Below are 23,674 nucleotides of genomic sequence, written 5' to 3' on the forward strand. Positions count from 1 at the left end.
CCTCGCCTACATTTGTCAACAGTTGAACGAGACTCCAATTTTGCTGTATCCCTGTGCAAATGAATGACAGAAATGACTGTGCCTTTGAGTACTCCTGAATACTGTCACATTGGTTCCTCTAATCCCACAAAGGAGGAAACCTGTTTAGTACTCCTCATACTGTTCCTTCTGGCTTTAGGCTTATATGGTTAGATGGGAGTTGAAACCCAGATCTTGCCCTAAAGCCAGAATAAGGATTTGAACCACGGATTTCTACCGTAAGTCAGGAGGGTGTGAGACATGCAGAAGGGGCCGCCATTTAAGCCGTTTTGCAGTTGCTTCATGGTTTCGAATGTGTAAATGACTGCTGAGACAGACATTAAACAGGCACAGTTCCATTGCTTGATAGCAAAGACACAGGAATGAGAGGCAGTGTGCTCCAATTATGGTCTTTCTATCAATAAATACGTAAGTATTCATTGAAAGTGGAAGAGACATAAGAAATAGACAGATTCCTCCCTCTCCTCCATGTCTGAGCTGATGTGGGTGTTCGCTTTACCAAGTTTTGTATCAGTCTCTCTCTCAGATAATTTGATTAGATTTAAGGTAAAGTTGCTCTTTAGTTTCTCTTCACATCAAAATCAAGAATGCATTAAGGATGGAGAATGTTCCTCTGTGATTTGTTGGAAAACCGGAGCCATGAAAAATCTGACTATCTGTGGCAATGAAGTACCTATTGAGTCCATATCTGCCATGGATAAGCCAGGTACCCTCTGGCTCAGTGAGATACTGAGCAAAGGGCAGGAGAAAACTCAGTATTATAACAGCTCATTACAAACAGCAACAAAATAATATACAGCTCAAATCCAGCCTGGAAAATTGGTTCTCCAGACTGGTGAGTTTAACTGTATGTTAAACTACTGTGATATGTTTTTATTAACTAATATATTATACATTAACAGTTCTAGAACTTATTTTAAAGCATTTTACTAATATGATTATGCTATCAATAAAAATAAAAATAAAATAAAAACTCAGACCAAAAATAAAACTACCCACATTCCCTTTTACTCCCATGGTACAACTTTTTACGTGTAAATCAAACCTGTTCTGGGCTTCAAGGCACTCACTGAATCAAGTTACCGATATTTTTTATCACATGTATACATTAAGAGAAATTTCTGTCCATAAAGCAAGGTGAACTTCCAGTGTGCGGGATCGAGAGATCAGACATCATAGTAACTGGCCCTTTTGACCCAGGAGAAGCCTATGTAACTGAATATGTGTCTGACTGAAGATTAGCATCTGTTAATGCCTGGCAAAACTGTTCATTAAAAGCCATCACTAAGTAGTTCACAGTAAACACAGTGGCAAATTATCTAGGACCAAAGAAGAAAATCAGAAACTATTGCTAGCAGTAGATGGCAGAGAAACATAAAAAACAGAGGCAAAAATGGCTATTAAAATATATTTTATACTTATAAAATTAGCCTTAATGAACTATAAAATAAATAAGCCTTAATGAACTATAGCAGCTACTTACAATTATTTCTGTACTAATAAGCTTGGAGAATATATTTGCCATATACTGGTCATTAACAAGATATCTTTTGGAATATATAATTTAATAAAGGAGAAGTTGCTACAAATTAAAGGGATTACAGGTAAATTGTGTGTCTGTCATCCCACAGCAATATTTGAGTGTCAAAAGAAAAAATTTCCTAGGCCAATAAATACCCAAATTTGTTCACACAAGCTGAAATGCAGGTTTTATAGCTTCTTTCTTGCATTAAATTTCTCCTTTATAGTCTTTTTAATGCTGTGTTCTGGAAAAAATGTAAATAAGTATTGGTCACTGGGACCTGCCTTGTATAGAACATTTAATAGGAATCCTTAATTGCATGTTGAAAACATAACACAAATGGTAGTTGTAAAACTAAGAACAATTTTGTTCAAAATAATCAACAAGAATGCTTCTTCATATAGCAAACTCTTACAAGGCACAGTACTAGACATCAAAAACCAATCCTTGCAGGAATTGAAATAGAGGAAATTCCAGTTTTGCATAAGAAAGAAACTTTTTCACTGTGAGAGTGGTCAAACACTGGAATAGGTTTCTCAGACGGTTTGTGGAGTCTCCATCCTTACAGGTGCTCAAGACCTGACCAGACACTGCCCTGAGCATCTGCTCTAGGTGACTCTGCTTTGAGTAGGGGCTTGGACCAGGTGAGCTCTGGAGGTCCCTGACAACTTCAACCATTCTGTGATTCTGCAAGGCACTTACATTTTAGAAGTCTGGCTTTTATTTAGGTAAGGAGATGTACAATCAAAAATCCAAGTGCAATGCAGACAGTTATCATCAGAGCCTAAAATTGAGTATGCTTTCTTCTACCCCCATTTCAAAAATCCCGCCAATCCAAAGCTGTGCAGAGGGTGCCATTGCTGTTGCATGGCTCTTCTTCTGTAAGCACTCTAGAACTCTCAAACTTTAAGAATAAAAAGCAGATGCCTTGAAAATATTCCACAGACGATATGGCTTTTTTTATCTAAAGCCCAGGCAGACAATCAAAAGGGATCAAATTACTGCTGTTTAATGAGTTACTACTTGTCAGCTGAGAGGCAGCAATGGATGGGAAGTTATTCTTAGCATGGTTTGATGACATAACATCAAAACTAATGCATTTTACTCTGCAGTCTCAGCAGGCTGTACATGGACAGCTATAAGCAGTTCAGCTAACAAGAGGTAATTCAATCAACCACAGTAATGTGAAAATTGAAATGATCTACCTCCACTCCACCTTCTTCATCGTTTCAGCGACAAGAAACCCTGCCCACCTTCTGAGTTGGGATGATAAGATTCATTTGAGATGCACAGTTGTAAATACAGTGTCTCTTTGTGCAAGCCCTCAACATAGTAATTCCTGATGACCTACTTGTGAGAGAAATGAAATGGTTTATGCACTATATAGCAAAGTCATTCAACACTGTAATGTAAAAAGCCCATTTCAGTGTTAAAATATGGCTATCAATTGGGAAATTAATAATCTGTCAAAGCTTAAGCAACTTCCTTACCAAACTCAGAAGTAAAAAAAAAAAAAAAAAAAAAATCTTTCCAGCAGTTTTTTAGGAAATAAAGACAGTTATTTCTTTAATGACTACTAAAGTCAAAAGGCTCCTTTTCCAGATACATCTAAAAAGCCTATTTTGAGAGCTGAAACATATTCAGTAAATGAAAGGTTGTTGTGAAGCAGATTCCAACTCCTATTAAAGCCTAATGAAACTACAAGGGATATTTCAGAAAATTCACTGAGTACTGTGGAATTATAATTCTCTTTTTATGATGGTTTGAGAATCTTACATCAGAGAGATAAAGGCAATTAGGAGTTTATTATTTATATATTGAACAGACTATATATTACCAAAATGTGGATATTGCTAAGATCTACCCAAGGAGGTGGATAGCTAATAAAGACTTGGTAACCACTACATTATAACTCAGTCAGGTCTGAAGTTATGTGGGATTTTTAGGTATTTTATTTTTTTATTTTTATATTAATGGAGGCCTACGAAGAAAAGCAGACCACAGAAACAGCCTTGAATAAGCCCCCTACCTTTGGTCTGATTTAACTCTCAGGTTTAAAGAATACCTCCCAGATCATTACAGTTGCTTGGAGAGAGTAACTTGGTTGCAAAGGAGAACTTAACGAGCTACTGCACATCATGGGATGAGGCCATTTTCCAACTAGGTTGACCACCACCGGGGCTTCAGTGGAGATTGCTGGGATAAAGCACAGCACTTCAGTGAGTATATTTTATCACTTGTAATGATTTTCCTATGACATTGAAATTCTAACCAACCTATTGAACATCAAGTTCTTTAGGCTGCAGTTCCCCAAGACAGAACTTGAGTTTTTGGCACTGAAGAGACAGAACAATCTTCCCATCTACATCACTGCATGTGACCCCTCTGAGAGGTCACCAAACACACTGTCCCCTCTAAACACAGCTTTCTTCATGAAGAGATAACTCTTCTAAGAGTCTTTCCTGCTCTTCTAAGAGTCTGCTCTTCTAAGAGTCTTTCCTGCTGGAACACTAGTTTCTCTAGCTAAACTGACAAAATATTTCTTCTTTAACACACTGTTACCAAAGAAAACCTCCTGTGCTGGTTCTTAGGTTTTCTTCCAGAGAACACTCATCCAAAATTACTTTGCTTTGACACCGCCACCAAGGGCAATAGTGATGTAACACTTCCAATCAGCTTGTATACCAATAAGAATCATATCCTTTCGTTTAATGAACGGCACTGATGAACTATGTGCTGCCCTATTCCCAAGAAAACCTATGAGGCTCTGTGGTGGGTTGACTGTGGCTGGATGTCAGGTGCCCACCAAGCCACTCTATCACTCCCCTCCTCAGCAGAACAGGGTGGGGGGAAGAAAATAAGATGGAAAAAAACTTGTGAGTCAAGATAAAGGCAGTTTAATAAAGCAAAAGCAAAGGCCATGCATGGAAGCAAAAGAAAACAAAAGATTTATTCTCTAATTCCCATCAGCAGGTGATGCCCAGCCACTTCCTGGGAAGTAGGGCATCAGTACTGTAGTGGTTGCTCCAGAAGACAAACGTCGTAATAACGAATGGCCCCCTGCCATTTCTCTTAGCTTTTATTGCTGAGCAGATGATATGTTGGTATGGAATATCCCTTTGCTCAGTTTGGGTCAGCTGTCCTGGCTATGTCCCCTCCCAAGATCTTGCCCACTCCCAGCCTACTGGCCTTTGGGGGTGGGGGGAGGGGATGTTGGAGAGACAGCCTTGACACTGTGCGAACACTGCTCAGCAGCATCCAAAACACTGGTGTATTATCAACATGTTTCTAGCTACCAATACAAAGCATAGCACTATGCTCCATCTCAGCCAGACCCAATACAGGCTCCTTGTCTTAGGAAACAATTTTTTTTTCACATTTACATCTCAAGAACACAGATAGATAGAGCACCTAAGTGTATCAAAACCTGATGTCCTCAGAGCTTCTATATAATACTACTGTATGCATTTCCACAGAAGGGGAAAAGCAACATATAGAGTCTGTCTTTGCTACTGATTTTGGAGATAGAACATTGCCATAATTCCAGTGGTCGTGTTGTTCCAATAGAAAAACAAGTTTGTTAAGATTGGATTTCTAGTTACTTAGGGAGAAAAGACAAAGAACAATAACAGTGCTTTAATATTATGAGTAGGGGAAGTGAAGATCTATTGTTTGCCAGCATCAGACACTTCTTTTTCAAACTTGCTCTTTCATATACAAAAGCTTTAAAATATCACAGAACCAGTTGAGACTGAAATGGTGATGAAACATATAGAATTTGTGGCTTTTGTTGGATGCATGCTAGCACAGAACTGGCCACTCAGAGCCTCCTGGTCCCACACACACCAAGCTCTGCACTCAGCAACAGCAATCTTACCCATCTTCCCATCATCCCCAGGTCAAGAGGAATTGCTCTCCAGAGAATAAGCTGTTTTAACCTTATCAAAAAGAACCACACACCTTCCCAAACTGACTTCATTGAAAGTCCGCTCACCCCAGAGCCAAGGGGCACCAGGATGAACAATGGATTCCCTTGGGCTGCTCTTCTCTACTCTGTCCCTCTCACAACACCGAAATCTCACTATAATTTTGGGGGTTTAATCAGACAGATAATTCAAGCATTGCCAACTGAAAACATCCGCTAACAGTGGTGGAGTGACATGAGAGCAGTTTATAAACCTGTGTCACTCTTATAAAGAGCCTAATACTCCCTTCTTCTGGGGGCTACTGATTTATGCCTCAGAGAACCCTCCTGAGCCATTAATCATACTGCAAACACCAACTGCTCCCTTGACCACTGCTCCGAGGAAATGAGACTATCCACAGGGAAGAGGACACTTGCCACTGACTCATTCAAAGATTTTAGACATACACTTATGACAATCTTTTCCAAGCTGGAACCTAAATTTTAGGCACCTAAAGCCATATTTAGGCAGTTAAAGGAATGACTGGTGCTGTCCACAATTCTAGCTGATATTTCTTCTTCTTTTCACATGGTCTTTCCTTAAGTACCTGTGAATGACACAGTCTATGAGGCCAGAGAGACCATTGGGCTGAATCAGTATGGCCATTGTTGTCTTGTTTCTAGCAGTTCGAACTGAATGCACTGAAGATCAGCCTCTTCTGTCAGGTCCTTAGAGGTGTATCAACATGGCTAAAGTTTAAAGGTACTACAAAGCATAAATAATTAATGTTTGCAGATTGCTTTGGGAACCTCAGATCAAAGACTTGCCATCCATCTGAAGGGTCAACACTGTGCACAGCCACTCAGTGGGAGTACTCCATTTTCCTATCCATTGCAAAGAAACAGTGTAGAAACCTGAGATGGGATGAAGAAAGCTGCTGACTGCTCGAAAGTCCTACTGACTTTGGATTCAAATCAATGAATTGAAGTTACTACTTGTTAATTGAGCTGCAGGAACTGTCTACGTGTGGACTCTCAAGCAAAGGCAAAGGCAACATAATACATCCTCCCTTAGCTCCCTTTCACAGTAGAATTAATGACCTGGTATTATGTGATGCTTATAAAGACCAAAGAGCATGCAGATAGGCAACAATCAAGGTCAGCCTGAAATGCGTTCAACCACAGTAACCTGATCATGTGATATCCCATCAAAACATTCATCTATTTGAAGGTTTGGAAGAGGTGTGTAGAATTCGTGAAAACTCAGAACTTCTTAGAAATAAATCTACTTTTTTACTGGCTCTTCTGCCTTTCTTGCTCTGTTACTTTGAAGGATTTTTTGCATAAAGCAGACTCTTGTCTCTCAAAATTTCATTTTCTACTAGTAATCATTCCTCTCTTCTACCTGCCTGTATCTTAGATTTTAACTGGCTGTCAGGGAAATAATTTAGCTAAAAGAGTGCAGACATAGCCATTAGAATCAGGAAAGTCTTCAAGAATGTAAATGCTAGCTTAATTTAAGAAATTGGGTGAAATCTTAAAATCAGACCCATTATATATTAATCAGTGAAAATTCAGATCTCATTTTTGACTCGTTTAAATTTGAAGCACAAAACCTACTGCAGAATCAGGATGTACCTCAGTCTTCCTGCCAGAGCAAAAATTGAGCAAGGATGCCAGTATCCGAGCAATTAAGTATAGACTAAAAGTAAAGAATCGGATTGACAAGAATTGACACCTGACTATAAATGTAGGAACCTTTTCAAAATAATAGGAAACAGGGAAAAAAAAAGATATTGCAGAGTTATTGATTCCTGATTGTGCTGCAGAACAAACATGGCAGCAATGCCACAGCCAGGGCAGAGGGGTGAATTATTTTAGAATTTGAATGGCAGCTGTCAAAAACATTATGACCCTTTCAGGGCTTGAGAGACTGAAACAAGCTTGAAAACGGAGCCACTCACTTAGTTATTAAGCCATATATAGATGTGTGGTAAAAACAGAGACACTAAGTAAAGCCAGCCCTGAAACTGATATTGATATTGAAATTGATATCAATTTCAAAGGCAAAAGCAACACCGTGAAGGAAACCTGTCTATGTTTTGCCCTTATTTCCAATGTTCATTAGGTTGAATTATTGCTCTGTTCAACACTGAGTAGGAACTTCTGTGCTGTTACAACTTGACAGTGCCAGGCAAGAGATGCACTGGGCAAATGTCAGAATTTCTATTGCAAGTGTCAGAAGAGGGTGTCCAGACTTGTCTCCTGCTGGGAAGGAACGACAGAAGTGTAAATGCAAAGTACCACAAAGCCACTTGCCAATCTTTCCCTCTCTGCCACCTACAGCCCTCATGACACCAACAGATACGGGTTCTGATTGCATTTGTTGGTGGGTTATTGGTGTGCAATCAATACGACTCAAGGGAAAGGTGCAGCATTAATGACATCAGAAGGGGCTGAGGGTAACCTAGCAAAATCCTGTCATACTATTCTGTTGTCCTGGTTTCAAACTCCAAGATTTAAAACTCTGAGATGAAAACGCACTTTACTTCCCTAGGCCAGACTGCATGAAGCAGCATTCCTCTGCTCCTCGAAATACACACAGTGACTACAAGTGCAGGTTTTATGGTTCCTACTGCATTGCAAGGAACCAGACGTACCGCACACAGGGACACTGTAATGCATGAGGTACAAAAAAAAAAAAATCCAACCCAAAAAACTTAAGGTCTGAAAGTAAGGAAAAAAACAAATACCAAAGATGGACTGTATAAAATCACCTGTCTGAACCTCAATCTCCTTGGTCAGGTTACAGAAAACATTTAACCACATAATAAGCCCGTAAATGAATTAGGCAAGGAAAACCATGAAGGAAAAGGAGGGAAAAAAATAATACAAATTAAACCAATATTTTCTAGTTTTCTATAATAATTAATTCAATTTAAATTCAAAACAAGACAGTTGCATATTCAGGAAATGGATACCTGGAGCCTGATTTATTGCTTTTCCATATGGACTACAGCCCTGCTCTGGAGCTGCTGGCCAAGATGGATTTTTAGGTGTACATGAAAGATTACACGTTGATTGTAATTAGAGTGGAACTCCTTGCTCAGGAGATTTCACATTTTAAAAGTTTATGATGGTTCAAAATGCAACTGGTAAAATTAACAAGAAAGGAATGCATCAATGGCTTTTAAAAATTAAATAACTACTTCCTGGATCAGGAAGCCTTTGAGCTTCGACTCACTGAAGGCTGGGAGAATATTCTGCTGAATGGTCACTTGTACACTTTCCTGTTGCTCTGCTCTTCCATAACTGAGCACCACTGTCAACCATTGCATCAACTACCAAGAAGGGAAACACTGTTTTACTCCTCTGGGCTCTCGCCTCTTTATTCACTGACAGATGCTAAGGCTGGAGAGAACAGTAAATCCACAGGGTTTAAGGACCTATATAACAAAGTCCACGTACTCAGTCCAGTAACCTTTGTCTGACTGAAGCGTGTCTTATAAATGGGGAAGGCACCTGCTGCTGCAATGACTTCTTCCAAGAAAAGGGCACAGAGTAGTCAAGTCATCTTTCATTCTCTTTTTCTTTGGCTAAATAGGCCAAGATGATTAATTTGGCATTGAAAAGCATATTTTCCAACCGTCAAATACATGTAGCACCTTTCTCAAAGTTTGCCACCTCTTTTTTCCTATAAAGAATGCTTAAGACTTAGGATTCCAACGATCTTGATTGTCAGTTTGTGTAATTGTGCACTCATCCAAATGAGTCAAAAGGAGGACACAGAAGGTCTATCTAGGCTAAGAAAACCTGACACTGGACAAAGACATTGTTAAAGGAGGGACTTCTTTCAGACTGCTACTGTGACACTGTCCTTTTAAGATGTTTACTGATGTTGTACCATAACAGCAAAAAGAGCAGCTGCAATGTTGCTACAATATGAGCAATGTGACCCAAAAGTTCCTGGGCTATTTTCCTGAGGTGTCAGCAAACAAACGTACAGACATAAGTCCCCAGGATTTTCTCTTCGTCCTCTGTAGACGCTCTTCTCTCTGCCAGACAAAACTGCCCCAAGGGAGCAGTGACATACTTACAGCAGGGGCCTCGACAGGCAGAAGTCAGGGCTCAGAGCTCTCCTGAACAGCTGGTCTCTCTGCACGCACTGAGCCAGCAGCCTCTGATGCCACCACTGCTTGAGAAACTCACAGGAAAAGAAAAAAGCACTTTTTCAAGATTCATAAAGTGATCTTTCCTATAGAAGGATGGGCTTGTCCACCAAAGCCATGTCTGATTTGTGGTGGGGAAAAAAAAGTGCTTTTTTGTCCTGTTGAGAAGAACTGTTGATTCAGTATCATTATTGCAAAAGTAGAAACAGGAAAAAAAAAAAAAAAAGGAAGAAGACTTTATATGTTAATGATCATAACTATCATTAGTGATCATAGATACTAATGGCATCATTTCTTTAGCTCACTGGATAGTGACCTTCAGATTTCCCATTGCAGCTGCACTTGTGAAAGCTAAAGAAGCCTACCTTGAATATCGTGCAAATGGGACTTAAACCACTTGAACAGGGTGGCTGGTGGTGTTTCTTTTGGCTCCTTACTGATCCAGCATAGAGCAAACTCTTTGACGACATGTTAAATGGAAGTTCTGGCCAGTCATTACTAAACGTGGGATTTTATTCAGTTATGTGTCCTGTGCCAATCAGAGTATTTTGTAACTAGTTCCCTAGCTTGCTTTCTTCTCTTTATTTTCTCCGAATGGTCATGTAGAGTTGTTACATGTTAAAACCCAGACTTTCTCTATCTTCCTAAAGCACGTAAGACAGTTTTATATGAAACAGTTTGTTGAGGTAGTTGAAACTTTAAATCCACTGATATTTTAAAATCCATTTGTGTTGCAATTCAGAATAGAAAAGATGTTCACTATGGACATGGAAATTCTGAAAACATTCTGTTTTAGAAATCTTCAAAATATAAATGTGAAATCTGCTGCACACCATTTGGGGTCAATCTAGATTAAGAACAGTTTATAACGATCAGAAAGCATACTTGTTCCAATATAACTCAATGCAGGTTTTGCCTGCATTTGTACCGCTGGAGAGTAAATCATGTTTTAGAAGCTTAATAATTAGTTTCGCAACTAATGATGAAAAGTAGAGCATTATATTTTTCCTAGGGCTTTCATTAGTATCTCTAGGTTCACTTCCCTCAAGACGTGGATCTCTTAACAGAAGATTAACTCTAGTTTTCCAATGGAGTTTTATTGTAAGAATATTTTGGTTCTCTGACTTTCTCCACTTAAGGGATTTAGATTAAAATGTGTCTAGATTTAGTTATCTGTTGATAAGATTTGTGATTTCTAGTAGATAGGAATATTTAACTGTATATAGAAAACAAATATTATTATATTATAGATTACCAGGATGCATCACATTTTCAAATGAGACTAATGCAGAGTAAAACCAGAATAATGCAACTAAAATTATTGCAGTTGCTCTAGATTTAAATCAGCAGGACACATCACTATCTGCACCCGTAAGCAGTGTCTCTTATGTAAAAGAGGGATAAAAATATATGTAGAATTTACATATATATATATATATATATTAAAAAATATAAAACCCACCCATATTTGATCAATCTAAAGGTCCATCTCACGGATACCGTCCTCACTTCGGTGCTGGCCAAACTCCAAAATAAGCACACAAGTGTAGTAAAATATCTACATATATTTCTCCTAGCATTCAATAATGTAGGGCTCATTATCATCCTCATTCAAAACCAGTGAGATGGTACTTTACAGCCTTCAACAGATTTTTTTTTTTTTTTAATGGATTTGTTCAATTTCTTCTTCTTCCCAAACTTTGGCATCCACAATGTCATGCCAGAAGGAGTTCCAAAGCTTAAGTACACCCTGTGTGAAAATCGTCTTTCTGTATTTCTTTTGAACCAACCCCTGCTAGTTTCAGTTGAGAACATGATGTAGAAAGAAGGCACATTAGAGGGCAATGACCATCCTCAGGTGGACAGATAGCATTGCCAAGTAACACTGAACTCTTGTAAAACAAAACAATAAACAAAATCTATCAATCCTTTGTGCTTTCTTTAGGGTAGTTCCAGTGGACAGTTCAGGCTAAGAAATCTCCGCTTAAATTATTGTAAAAGGTCCCAGCGAGCCTAAGTATAATGCAGTATCTATGACACCACACATGTTTTATGCAAGTCTGTGCGACATGAGAGGTCTCTAAACCAGAAGTCGTCCCCACCCTCCCTTGCTTTCTGCCTCAGGCCTCCCACTTGCTTTCTGCAGGAAAAGTTCCATTGATACCCTCGGGTTCTGGCTTTACCAGTCAGAAACCCTGCCATGGCAGCAGGACTGCAGACCTGGAATGCCAGAGCCCTTGGAGTAGTAGAAATTCTGTAAATCTAATGTCTCCTTGAATAATGGCCTAGCGACCTTCTAAAGAAGCAGACACTCAGAAATGCTTTGTATCGGACAGAGACTTTCAGAAAGAACTTATGAGTTATTCTCCTAGGGTAATGAGGCACAAAAAATGGAAAAGAAAAACTTTTTTTTTGTTTCTTATGTTTTACATTTAGAGTACATGCTTTACAAAGAAAACACACTATAGCTTAAACTTCACTAGTGGGATGAAGTTGCTTTGATGTCTCACCTGTCTTGGTAAGGATACAGCCCAGTCTCCCTACTACTGACCAATACTCCTTTTAGGGGTGGATCCAGAGCAAACATCACCAGAAACCCATTTTTATTTTTGTCCATACTACAATGTCCAGTTATTTGTCTTCCTGCTTCTCAGGAGGGCTTGGCTCCAGGGTCTCTTTGGAACATCTCAGTATATCTGGGGGATGTTGGATTGCCCCCAACCCTGCTTCAGTCGGGGTTCTTTAACACCACTTCTGCATCTCTAATTTGTATGGATTTAGGATTCATTAGTTAGCATTGCTATAAGATCCATATAAAATAGATGTTTTGTTTGAATACTACCTTGGCTTACATTTAAGGATCCACTAAGGATACTATTTCTGAGCTCAAATACCCTTTAAAGGAAATTTTTTCATAGGCCAGACCTGAATATGCAAGCTAAGATAAATTTTTCTTACCGTTATCGGCTTCCTAAACTGTCTTCCAACCATTTTACAAAGTATGATAAAAGACTTAGTTAAAGGCTTTTACCTGTGGAAATCGTAGCCAGATCAATACTTGACAGAGACCGCGATGATTATGACAATGAACAGCAGAATGGCCAACGCAACAGAGAGAAGGCAACATTTCATCTTCCTGGCTCGTAGCTAAAAGAGGAGAAAGACAAAGAAATAAATGCATGGACATTTAATGGGAAGATGGAGGGTAAATCGATGAAGGAATTTGCCTATTTTTCCATTGGTAGGAGTATTTGAAACAAGTCAATACAACATGGAAAATTTGTCTTTTTTCAGACTGACTCATCCTTCTGGACAATCGAGATTCTTCCTTTTCAGTGAAAATCTCCCTTAAATACAATCACCTCCTCTGCACTACTTTCTTACTGCTTAAATCATTGTTTGTATCACACTAAATTTTCAGACTCTGCTTGGAGGGCTGGACTTGGGTAAGGCTATTCAGTTTGGTTTTGGTCTAGGGGTGTCAAATCTGCTTTCCGGCTGCCAGGAGAAAACTGTCTCCTGCAAGATAAAGAGGTCTCTCTCCACCCTGCTCTGTGCAATGAAATCTAGCCAAGCAATAAGGCAGGCTGTTTACAGGGCAGGCAAATGTAACTCCAGCATTAACAAGCCTGATTTCATTCAAATTAAGATATGGTAAAAGAGATTCTACAGGGTTTTAATTCTGATGTGTATTTCTACTTAAACCCATCAGCCTTCCCAGTGACCTCCATGGCCATAATGTTTTTTGTTCCCATTTAAAATCTTTTCCAGATAGTTCAATTCCTCTTCCTCCTTTTTGGATGGATTAGAAGAAGGGTGATTCCATGATCCCACAGTGTCAGTAATCCTCTTATCAACACACACAAAAAAGTAACTTCAGTGAGACACAGAGTCAACTCAGACATTTTCCTTGAGACCAGATCAACCAGTCCTCCAGCCACCAGACTTAATAACACCATCGTGACCTGATAAACCAATTGCATTTGTCCAGAGTTCTTTTCTTACAACTGAAGCAGCATTCTCACAGAAAAGATTATGTTAATATTACTGCTGTTATCCACTTTTCCTTCCTTTCTTCCCCTAACTGCTGTAATCAGCCCTCCCAGTCTGCCTCAGATCCTTTACTAACTGGTTTACACCACTCTGCACTGCATTGCATTTCCCATAGAGCCATAGTTCTCCAGCTATTTTGCTCTACAGATGTTTTTACACTGCAAGTGACAGGAGACTCATCTCTTCCTTTGGTGCTCCAAAGCCCAGTGCTTCATTCCCTCACAACCCTCCCAGGGCCCATCCGTTTTGCTGTGCAGAGCTGGAGAAGCACTTCCAGCAGAAGACTGTGATGCATGATGTGTCCTCTCTTCCAGAATCAATCACCAACCAAACTGGTGTTTTTTATTAAAGTGTGGATTTCCAGATTATTATTTTTTAACAAATTAAAATGCTGTGTTGTCCTACCTCCACAGCAGATAATCAGTGATTCATCTTGGCTCTCCATTTCCTTTTCAATTACTCACACAGAAATGTTTTCTTTGGGTTTGGAAAAAAAAATAGGTGCTTCAAATATATCATTCCATGTGCATGTATTAAGAAGAATCTTTTTGTCAGGTATGCTAGGAAGGAGTGTGTGGGGGGACACTACTCTCCCCCTCCCCAAAACCCTGCTTGGGGGCACCCATTTGCTCACACTTTTCAATCAGTTGACTGTGACTCTTGGGGGCGAATACAGGTGCACCAGGGCTATGTCTCTCTAACAAATTTTTTCACCCACAAAGTGATGTTTCTTCATAGTGGCTCTGCACTTGAAGCCTTCATTTCTAGAGGGGTAACTAAAATGCATTCTGAAAGCTGAGTGTATGAGACAACAGGCCTGCTACAGCATCGTCTTTTCTTTTAACCTTGATTAATTCCAGGTCAAACCAGGAAACCTCTGCTTAAAACTGCAGACTATCTTAAAACACCTAGATGTCCTTGTCCACTTCCAAAATGCCAGAGCCTTTTTTTGGTCAGCAGAGGATGCTAATGGGTCATTTAGCTTGAAGCAGCATTCTCAAATATTCCTGATGAGAATTTCAAAGGCTGTACAGTTATCATTTCAGATGGCTTTTCCATCAATCCCTTTGCAAAGAGATTCTGTTGTTTTGCTCTTTCTATCATTGCAAAGTCCTATTCATTCTTGTTTTGCACTTTACGTAGTGTGTTGTGTGCCCCCCCCCGCTCTTTTTTTGTTTTTAACCAACATAAAGCAAGCATAAAACTCAACGATAAACAGGCTAACAGACTAATCAAAGGGTAGGAGAGATACAGCCAAGCCTGTATTCTGGTATTTTGTTCACATTTTATGGCCTTGTCCTGGCTGGTAAGTCAGGATAATGATTCCTGCTCTATTTAAAACATCTCTTAGTAGATTTAGTATCACTGTCCTTCACAGCCATATAATCTGTTGCAGGATTCTCCTGTTAATTCCTAGTTCTTTCTTTGCTTGATATTTCTGTAAGGAAAATGTTCAGTTCTTCGAGTCCCTTTAGTCTCCAGTCATAAATTTGTACATGCTGGAGGAGCAGTAGAAACACAGCTTCTGAGCCCTGCCTGATCACACAACCTTTTCTACACACACTAAGGAAGAGTGGCCATATACCCCAGCCTCTTTTTGTCACTCAGGTGGAAAAACAGTGATATATTAGCAAAAGGCAGCAGTTCCCATCAAGGTACAGAGGCACATGCTGCTTCAGGAAGGGCTATGCAAGCATGCCTTCTCATGTGACTTGACACCCTGTGAGAGACTGAAAGAGTTAATGTCTCAAATATTGTGGCGACTTGAGGCACTATTTGCATGCGACAGCAGGTCGGCGAGCACGGGGTCGGGGAGAGCGAGAGCGGGACGTGGAGAGCGCATCGGAGGATGCGCGGTTCTGGGTTCTGCCAGACCTGACCATGTATGGCCCGAGATGACACAGAGTTGATCTGAGGAAGGGGCTTGCAACCACCCGAGAGACCCCTCGTGACCACCCCCCTCCCCCAGCGCCTGCGCAGAAGATTGAGAACTTTCTAGAACAAGAACCATGTAAGTCCTGAAGGGGCGTACCTGGAGCCGGGGATTAGCTTATAAAAGACGCCCTCCAGGGAACCGCGCGCGTGCCCACCACTGGAGGATTGCCACGTCTGTCATCGTCATCGCGGGATCCAAGGGTGGTGATACTTTTTCTTTCTCTTTCCTCCTATCTTTTCCTTTCCTTTTCTTGCTTCTCTCTTCCTCTACTCTTCCAATATATGCAAGTTTGGGATAAATTGTGACGGGTTGCACGGAAAATAGCTCCATTGCCAAATCGCCTCTGTTCGTTCGTTGGGCTTGCCAGTTCGTTAAGTTTGTCCATTTGTGGAATTCACCAGTTAATAAAGTTGCTGGCCAGTCTGTTCTTCTGAGTCATTGTCATGACTCTACCAACCACACAGCTCTGCCGAGCAGAGATCGGCCTTTGTCGGTACCAGAAGTGGGATAAACTGTCCCTCTGAGTCATTGTCGTGACTCTACCAACCACGCAGCTCTGTTGAGCAGAGATCGGCTTTTGTCAGTACACAAACTGTCAGGGAATCGAAAAGATTCACCCATCTCACAACCCACCGAGTGGGACGAGACACACCCCATGGAGTTCACCAACCCTGTCCTGTGAAGAGGACAAGCCTGCGTTTTGGTGAGCTCCTGTGACCCATTCCCTGCCCTTATCAGAGGACAAAGATGTTAGCACAGACCAGGTTGGACAGACTGTTCTGTTCACCGGATAGGATCTGCACACCATGGTATGGGCACCCTCACCTGAATATTACATAAATATACACTAAAAACCAGCATACATAATAATATTACATATAACAAATTCTGGTTATTATCCCTAGTTTAGGTTAACAGAATCTGATTGCCAAACTGAGATTATAAATGGTGTCTTAACGCTATCACTGTCATTCTTGAGGGAAGACAAAAACAAACACATCCCTATATCTTTAATAACCCCAAGGCACCAGCGCACAGTGGAAGCACATGAACATCAGAAATGTAAGCACTCAACAGCTAGGAAATGCTAGAGTTTACGTTTCCCATGTATGCATATACAGGTAGGTTTTTTTTCCCCCTCCCTTTCAAGCAGGATCTCTGCCTTATTCAGTAAATGGGTAATTATTATGCTATGTACATCACATATGTTTACAAATTTTACTTATCTACTCAAGTTTTCTTGGGACATCCATCTACAGCCATGTTCACATGAGACCATGCAAACCTTTCACTTAACGTCAAGATCCTAATTTTCCCATGGGAGTTCCATGACAGCAGAATCATATGATTAATACTTTCCATCCTAAGTATCAATGCAGTGATGGGTTTATGTCCATTTTAGGCAAAGGAAGTGGAGACACATGCCATGGGTGGAAGTATAGCTGATCTCAAGAGAATTCCAATTCCCCAAAGGAAAAAAAAGAAGAAGAAGAAGAAGAAAAAAAAAATGTGATTCATGATGCCATCCCTTGAATCAAGGTTAATCTATGCTTACATGGAAATGGTAAACCATTTCCGAACCTGTAACAGGATCATTTCTCACCAGGGCAAGTTCCTTACTGCCCTGAGACAGATACTACTACGTTTCTGCCTCAAAATTAGTAGTCTCAGAACAGCAGAGCCACAGCCACAGAAAGTTTAAGGAGAAAAAAAAAAAACAAACCCACAACAAAAAACCAAACCACCTGTAAAATGAATCATTTATTTTATGACATAATTCTTCAGGGAGCTTTGCATTTTTATAACATTTCCCACGCATCCGACTAATCCACAGTTGATTTCACTCGTCTTTTTCCAGCTCTTTCTCCCCTCAACTGCCGAAGATCTTTTTTTCACACTGTGCATTAATGCTATTCCTTATTATCCTTGACTTTCCTGGGCTCCAGCACAGGAAGCTCTGAGGGCATGAGCAATGTGACCTCCTCTCAGTTCCTGCAACCTGCAGCCACAATTGCTTGCAGGAGCAATTGTAAGATAATTTTGCCCAGCATCTTCCACTTGCAGTTGAAGCATACTTAGCCGCTTACCAAAGAAAAGACATACCTAGGACTATTGGCACAGCAGAGGTATCAGTAGCTGAAGTATACTCTTGATACAAACTGAATCTTGAAGGTGTTCCCCTCAGTTTCTAAGAAGTATCAAGAAAAACTGAGGGAACAGCTTTTTTTCCAGAGACTTGAAGGTTTTGCCGAACACTTCTAGAGGGGACAAAAAGACATGGCTGTTTTCTCATTTTTTTTTCCTGCTAAATTGCAAAGCTCCATCCACATATAGGAGGCACTAGAATTTAATGAAGCCTCCTAAAAACCATGTTCCTCCCAAGGAAACACGTTTCCCAAAATTCCATTTTGGAAAACACTGATTCCCTTTAACTATCACTTAAAATGCGTATCTAAATAGAGAGATAGAAATCAATGCAACAAACAAAATTTCGGGCTGAATCTGGGAAAAGTTTAAAGCTACCAGAAAATATTCTTTTCTGCTAGAAAATGTAGGAGAAATAATTATAAGCAATATTATCTGATTTCATTTTAATTATATTAGCTTATTCTGAACCTTGAATGGTATGCCGTTGCACTGCTCTGGTTTTATAGCTCTGTCCCAACCTGTTGTAAGCCCATTTCCCATACCTCCTAGAATTTGTTGATTAAATTGGAGCTAATCTATTTTCATTGTACACATTTTCCCAAGATGAAAAGAACGCAGCGTGGGACAAAAAAACCCCTAATCCTAACCCCTAAGATGTAATGGCTTTTTACAGTTATTTTTGCTAAGCTCTCAGGATTTTTTTGTAAAATGGTATAGGTAAAGATATATTTTAATCCTGACAGAAGCTCTTTAAACACACATGTGAAATAGGAGTGAAAAGCAGGGAAGGAATGAGCAGGGCTATTTAGGGACACAGCTGAGAAGCACTTTATATTGACAGGCGAACTGGATGTGACTGAGCCTGGAAGAAGCCTTTCCCTCATTGTTTCATAAAAATAAGCTGCAAGTCACATTTTACAGCCTAGAAGATATTTATTTCTTGGGGGTGAAATGTGAAATGTTGAAAGACATTTTAATTATGTCACAACAGATAGCTAAGTAATTAAAAACTATTAAAGCCCATTACAGCTCCAGGCCCAGAAAAGCAAGTTTCATCTTGGAAATCCCTAAGCAAACGCAGTTACAAGGAGGAAAGAAATGTTTTCTTGCTAAGGATTCAAAAGCTAGCTGGGGCAAAGCATAAATAAGAGGAGAGGCCAGAGGAAACTGTTTTTCCTGTATTTATATAGAATAGAAAAAAATCAGTCAAACCAGTAAGCGTTTGATTCATGTATGGAAAAGCAGCATCATGCTTCTCTACCCTGTATGGATTGGTTATGCTGTACACTGCAAGGCAGTAAGGTCAAGATTTCACAGCTGGCCCTACTAAGGAGGCAAAAAGCCCTAGAAACAGCCGTTTCAGTTCAGGCAGGGATCTGTACTAGAGCAGCTGTTCTATTCTGGGAAGCTCAGAGCGTACAACACTGCTTTAGAGTAGAGACATGCCCTATGACTCCATGGTTGTGGCATTTTCTAGGTCTCCTGCAGGAGAAAAGCATTGCGCAGGTTGATATCATTAGCTAAATTGATCTCACCAATATCCCACCTTCTTATTCCATCTCTCCCTGTTCTTAGCCCTTGGACTAGGATAAGGATGATGATAGCAGAGAAAGAGCTCTGCCCAAGATGGTTAACCCAAGACCATGTGTCTCTGTCCCTCCCTCCTGCAATGCCAAATAATAAAAGCATTTGACATACCCTAGGCTTTTCAATTAGGTTGTAGGGGCAAGAACCTGCCTCCTAGGGGAGGAGGTCCAATTTTCAGTCATCTTTTCTTAGACAGGTTATTATGGTAAGTAAGCAAAAAGCTACCTGGTACTCAATACTGAAAGACTCAGTAAGACTACCCATTTTTACCTACAGAAATGCTTATGCGTATTTTAAACACAATTTTAAAATAACAAACAAATAATGAAGCATTTTCTAACAGAGCCAGGATTACAAGAACTTCTGAAAGTGCAATTCCACTACTCAAGCAAAGAAACCATTGAAGATTTATCTCCTATGGAGATCCATTTCTTGCAAACCCATCCAGAAAACAAACTTCCAAAATGATTGAATTTACAAACCACACAATAACAGCCTCCAGTTATCAGGTCAGGTCCTTTTAAGGGCCTCTGTTGGGCAATGAAAACCCACCTTGATTAATTTTCAAGTACTGTTTCCTTCATTGTAAGATTAACAAATCTGTTTGACATAAAATGGTACACTTTATATGCAAATCTCTGTAGAGAGAGTTTTGTGACATTAAAGAGGTTCATACAATTTTGTTCACCCTGCCCTCAGAGGTCATTTGGAATTGCATGAAAGCATTTGTCTATGCTCTTAATATGCATTTTGAAAGCTAATTTGAGGTCTGCTGGATTGAGAGCCCAGGTCCTTAATTACGTTTGGACGTGTTTATACAGAGATGATATTATGAATCTGAAACTACTGTCATTCCAAGATACACCAGCAGAAACTCTGCTGAAGGCTGTGGAGTTCTCGGGGGGGGGGGGGGAAGGAAATATTGGAGTAACACAGCAGAAAATCAGATCTTGTAGATATGTGTTTACCTCCAAGCATTATGTAAACATACAGCAGGAAAAAATCCCCTTACACTTGCACCAGTGTTTTCATCATTATTATTTTTGTTTTATATTCCATTTACATTGATAAGATCCCTTAGCTAAGTCGTACAAAATCATCTCTGATAAGAGAGTAAACACGCTATGTTATTGCAATGGAAGTGAGGAATATGACCTTTAACGTGTGTACAAATTAAAATGCACTGACCAAATTTGGTGACCTTTATGGTAAAGCTTCCTTATAGAGTAACAATGAATTTGCTATTAAATATCACTGCTTCTGCAGACGGGCTAGAAAAGGCCAGTAATATTATTAAGCACTTTGGGTGTTTTTAAATGAGAACGAAGCAGACAAGTTGCATATGAGTAAAACCCACAAGATATGAGAGCAACAGGAAAAGGCCAGCCTACACCAGCTAGGAAATACCACTTTTTGCTTTGACACATTGTTTTTGTGCCTTTACTTCCACATCATTTGGACTGATTTCAAACTTTCTATTATGATGCTGTGTCTATGTATTTGCCACTTGCCACTAATTCTGCGTAGTCTTCCCATTCCCCATAAGTCTCTTCGTGATTCCCTTCTTATTCATTTATCTTCTTTGCATATACCCCAGGTGAAGCCAACTGCCATCTATAGGTATGGTTCCTCAGCATATCCTATTGCAAGACTGTATTTTCTGCCGCATAACTATTTAGCCAGCGATAACCATTCAGGATTACATTTTCCATGCCTGCAATCTACCTCAAGCTATTTCATTTAAATGAAAATATTGCAGCCAAATCAAAGAAGAAAACTATTGCAAAATGTCCAAGTGTCCCACCCTGAAAAAGATAATGCAAACCTTTTCTCTAGTGCCTCCATGCTTTAGAAAAAGATGGGGAATGTGAGGAGGAAGAGGGAGAAAGGAGTTTGTCCCATTGGTGAGGGTGCACTTCTTCGTGTTTCTAGGAAATTTGGCTCAGCTTGGGAGATATGACTTCTGTCAAACCCTAGTTCATGTACACTCATGACTAGTTCAAAATCTGAGATAATTTTCACTATTTGCAACAGTCTTCTATCAGGATGAAGATAGGAGTACAATGTTTTCTGTGTTGGTTTGCCTAAAAGCTAACAGGGGTTGATGTTAAGGCTGTACACACAGATTTAATTGCCGCATTTTCTAACTTCTGAATGCTTGAATTAGCATTCTTAATATTCCGTTAATATACTTGGTTTTTTAATGGCTGAGGCATCATTTGTGATAACACATGATAATGGCTTACATTTCTATCATATCTTCCAAGGCAGCAGAACTCCAATGTGATTTACAAATTCACTATAAAGAGGATTATTTTTTTCCCAGCACTGGAATGAAGCCACCTACCTCCAGCAGCTGTTTAAATTCTACGTAGCAAATCTAGCCAGCAGTTTAAAGCAGGTAATGATTATTGTGTGTACCCAAAACACCAGAGAGCCTGCATTTTCCCAAAACAGAATTTGCCCAAGGTAGTAAAGTAAATGCCCTAATACTTTTGCAGAAACCACCTTGAGACGCTTAACAGCCCCACACAGGCAGACTCACAGAGATCTTAACTCCCCCAACAATTCAAACCCAGAAACACAATTGCAAGGGAGCAGAGCAGAGAGAGGATGATTTGACCACATTAAAGCAGTGCTGTGCCCAGAGAAAGCCTTCTTGCTGAGCCATGTTTATCAGTTAGATTATATTATTGTATGAATAGGACTACTTAGCTGGATTGGAAATGACAATCTTTAGGTCGCTGTGCTGCTGATCTCAACTCTTTGAGTCCAGCAGTTCAGCCAGCTTTCAACCCACCTCACTTATCTAGTCTGTACGTCATCAGTTTTTCTATGAGGGAGTTATGGGAGCCAGTGCAGAGGAAAGATTTGGCTCATTCTCTGTCCCAAAAAATGCTTGGGCTCCCCAGGTTGGCTCCTTATGTCAATAACAACTAGATCAAACTTTGCACAAGCTTATAAGGACCAGAGCCAAAGAAAGTGTATAGTCTGGCTCAACTCCATTGGTGTTAAGGGTACACAGGAGTAGTTCCATTATAAGATTCTGGTCCAAAGAAGTTAATAATAATTTCTCCTTAGTACCATGTGTATAGCTATATGCAACATTTTTATTTGAAAATTCTAATAAGAATAAAGTGCTTGGTAAAGCGTGGAGCATAAGCCATAAAGGATCTTCAGACCATCCTCAAACAAATGCAAGTGTCAGATAAAGAAAACAAAGGCACTTCTGGGGGTAGAGGAAAAAATTCATATAACAATATTTTTCACATTGGGACTGCAAGAAAGGATTTTCTGTCTTCAAAGTATAGTGTTCTTGAACTAAGACTTGCCTTCAAGTCTCAGCAGTAATTAAGACAAATTACCCTCAGTGTAAGTCTTCAGGCACCAAAGAACACACTGAAGGTTTAAGCTGGTCTGATTCTACCACCAGAAGGCAGCTGTACATATAAACATCAGTCGGTACATTACAGTAACCGATCCACCAAAAAGCTCCTTCCAGCCCCGTAGAATCATAAGTAAAACCAAATTCTGGGAGGGGTTCCAGGAAGTACTGTGCCATCAACACCTCAGAAAGTCAGTGTTAGGAGCTGATGAATCTCCAGCGTGGAAATGTCACAGAACCATAATAGGCAGTATTCTGTGTTTGTATTTTCATTAGACCAATTGATATGACTGAAAAACAAACAACCCAAAAAGCAGCAAAGATTTGTGCTACCTGTTTCAAAGTCTGTCTGTTTTTTCTTTACTGTGTCTATTGATTTAATATAGGATGTTACTTCTTACTAACTTTGCTCATCGCCATCTCTAGACCATCATTAACATCACTCTTATTCTAGTAGTAGCTCTACTACTGCTAAAACACTACCATCATTAGCATGTCAAGCAGGGGTTGACAGGCACAAACTATCATGCATTACTTTGTGGTAGCGTAGAACCGAGCTGACTTCTGCTGCACTGAACTTTAAATAGAACTCTAAACATGGTAAATAGGGTTTTTCTGGTACTGAAGTCCAAAGAGTGTAGAGAAAAAAATGTTTCAATAACAAGATTAAGAGAATGTTCCTTAAAAAAGAATCCCCAAGAGAACCACCAGGTTTTGCAATCAGGAATATTATTAAAGCTCAAGACTGGTTTTTCCTCCCAGGCATGCTATTTTTCACCAGTTTACAAGCATTCAGCATGTCACTGCTGCTCCTTGGCAGTATGCAGACTACTTGGGAGCAAAGTGCTAAGTAACAGTGAGTAAATTAAATTGAAAGCAGGCATGAAAATCTTACTTGGGAAAAGCAATACATTGTGTGCTAGGAACTCAA

The 23,674-nt window shown here is 39.8% G+C and overlaps 1 protein-coding gene across 5 annotated transcripts in view; it reads right to left on the bottom strand.

Moving 5' to 3' along the window:
• TSNARE1 (t-SNARE domain containing 1) overlaps positions 1 to 23,674 on the bottom strand; it is a 515,811-nt gene that overhangs the window by 56,811 nt on the left and 435,326 nt on the right. For 3 of the 5 annotated variants that reach the window (XM_075495358.1, XM_075495356.1, XM_075495357.1), the window contains exon 11: positions 12,666 to 12,781. The exons of the other annotated variants lie outside the window; for them this stretch is intronic. In XM_075495358.1, coding sequence (XP_075351473.1) covers positions 12,686 to 12,781 — 96 coding nt within the window. In that variant the 3' untranslated portion in view covers positions 12,666 to 12,685. The remainder of the gene's footprint in view (positions 1 to 12,665; positions 12,782 to 23,674) is intronic. 5 annotated transcript variants of the gene reach the window in all.

The sequence above is a fragment of the Mycteria americana genome, chromosome 2 (assembly GCF_035582795.1).
Source record: "Mycteria americana isolate JAX WOST 10 ecotype Jacksonville Zoo and Gardens chromosome 2, USCA_MyAme_1.0, whole genome shotgun sequence".
Taxonomy (NCBI): Eukaryota; Metazoa; Chordata; class Aves; order Ciconiiformes; family Ciconiidae; genus Mycteria; species Mycteria americana.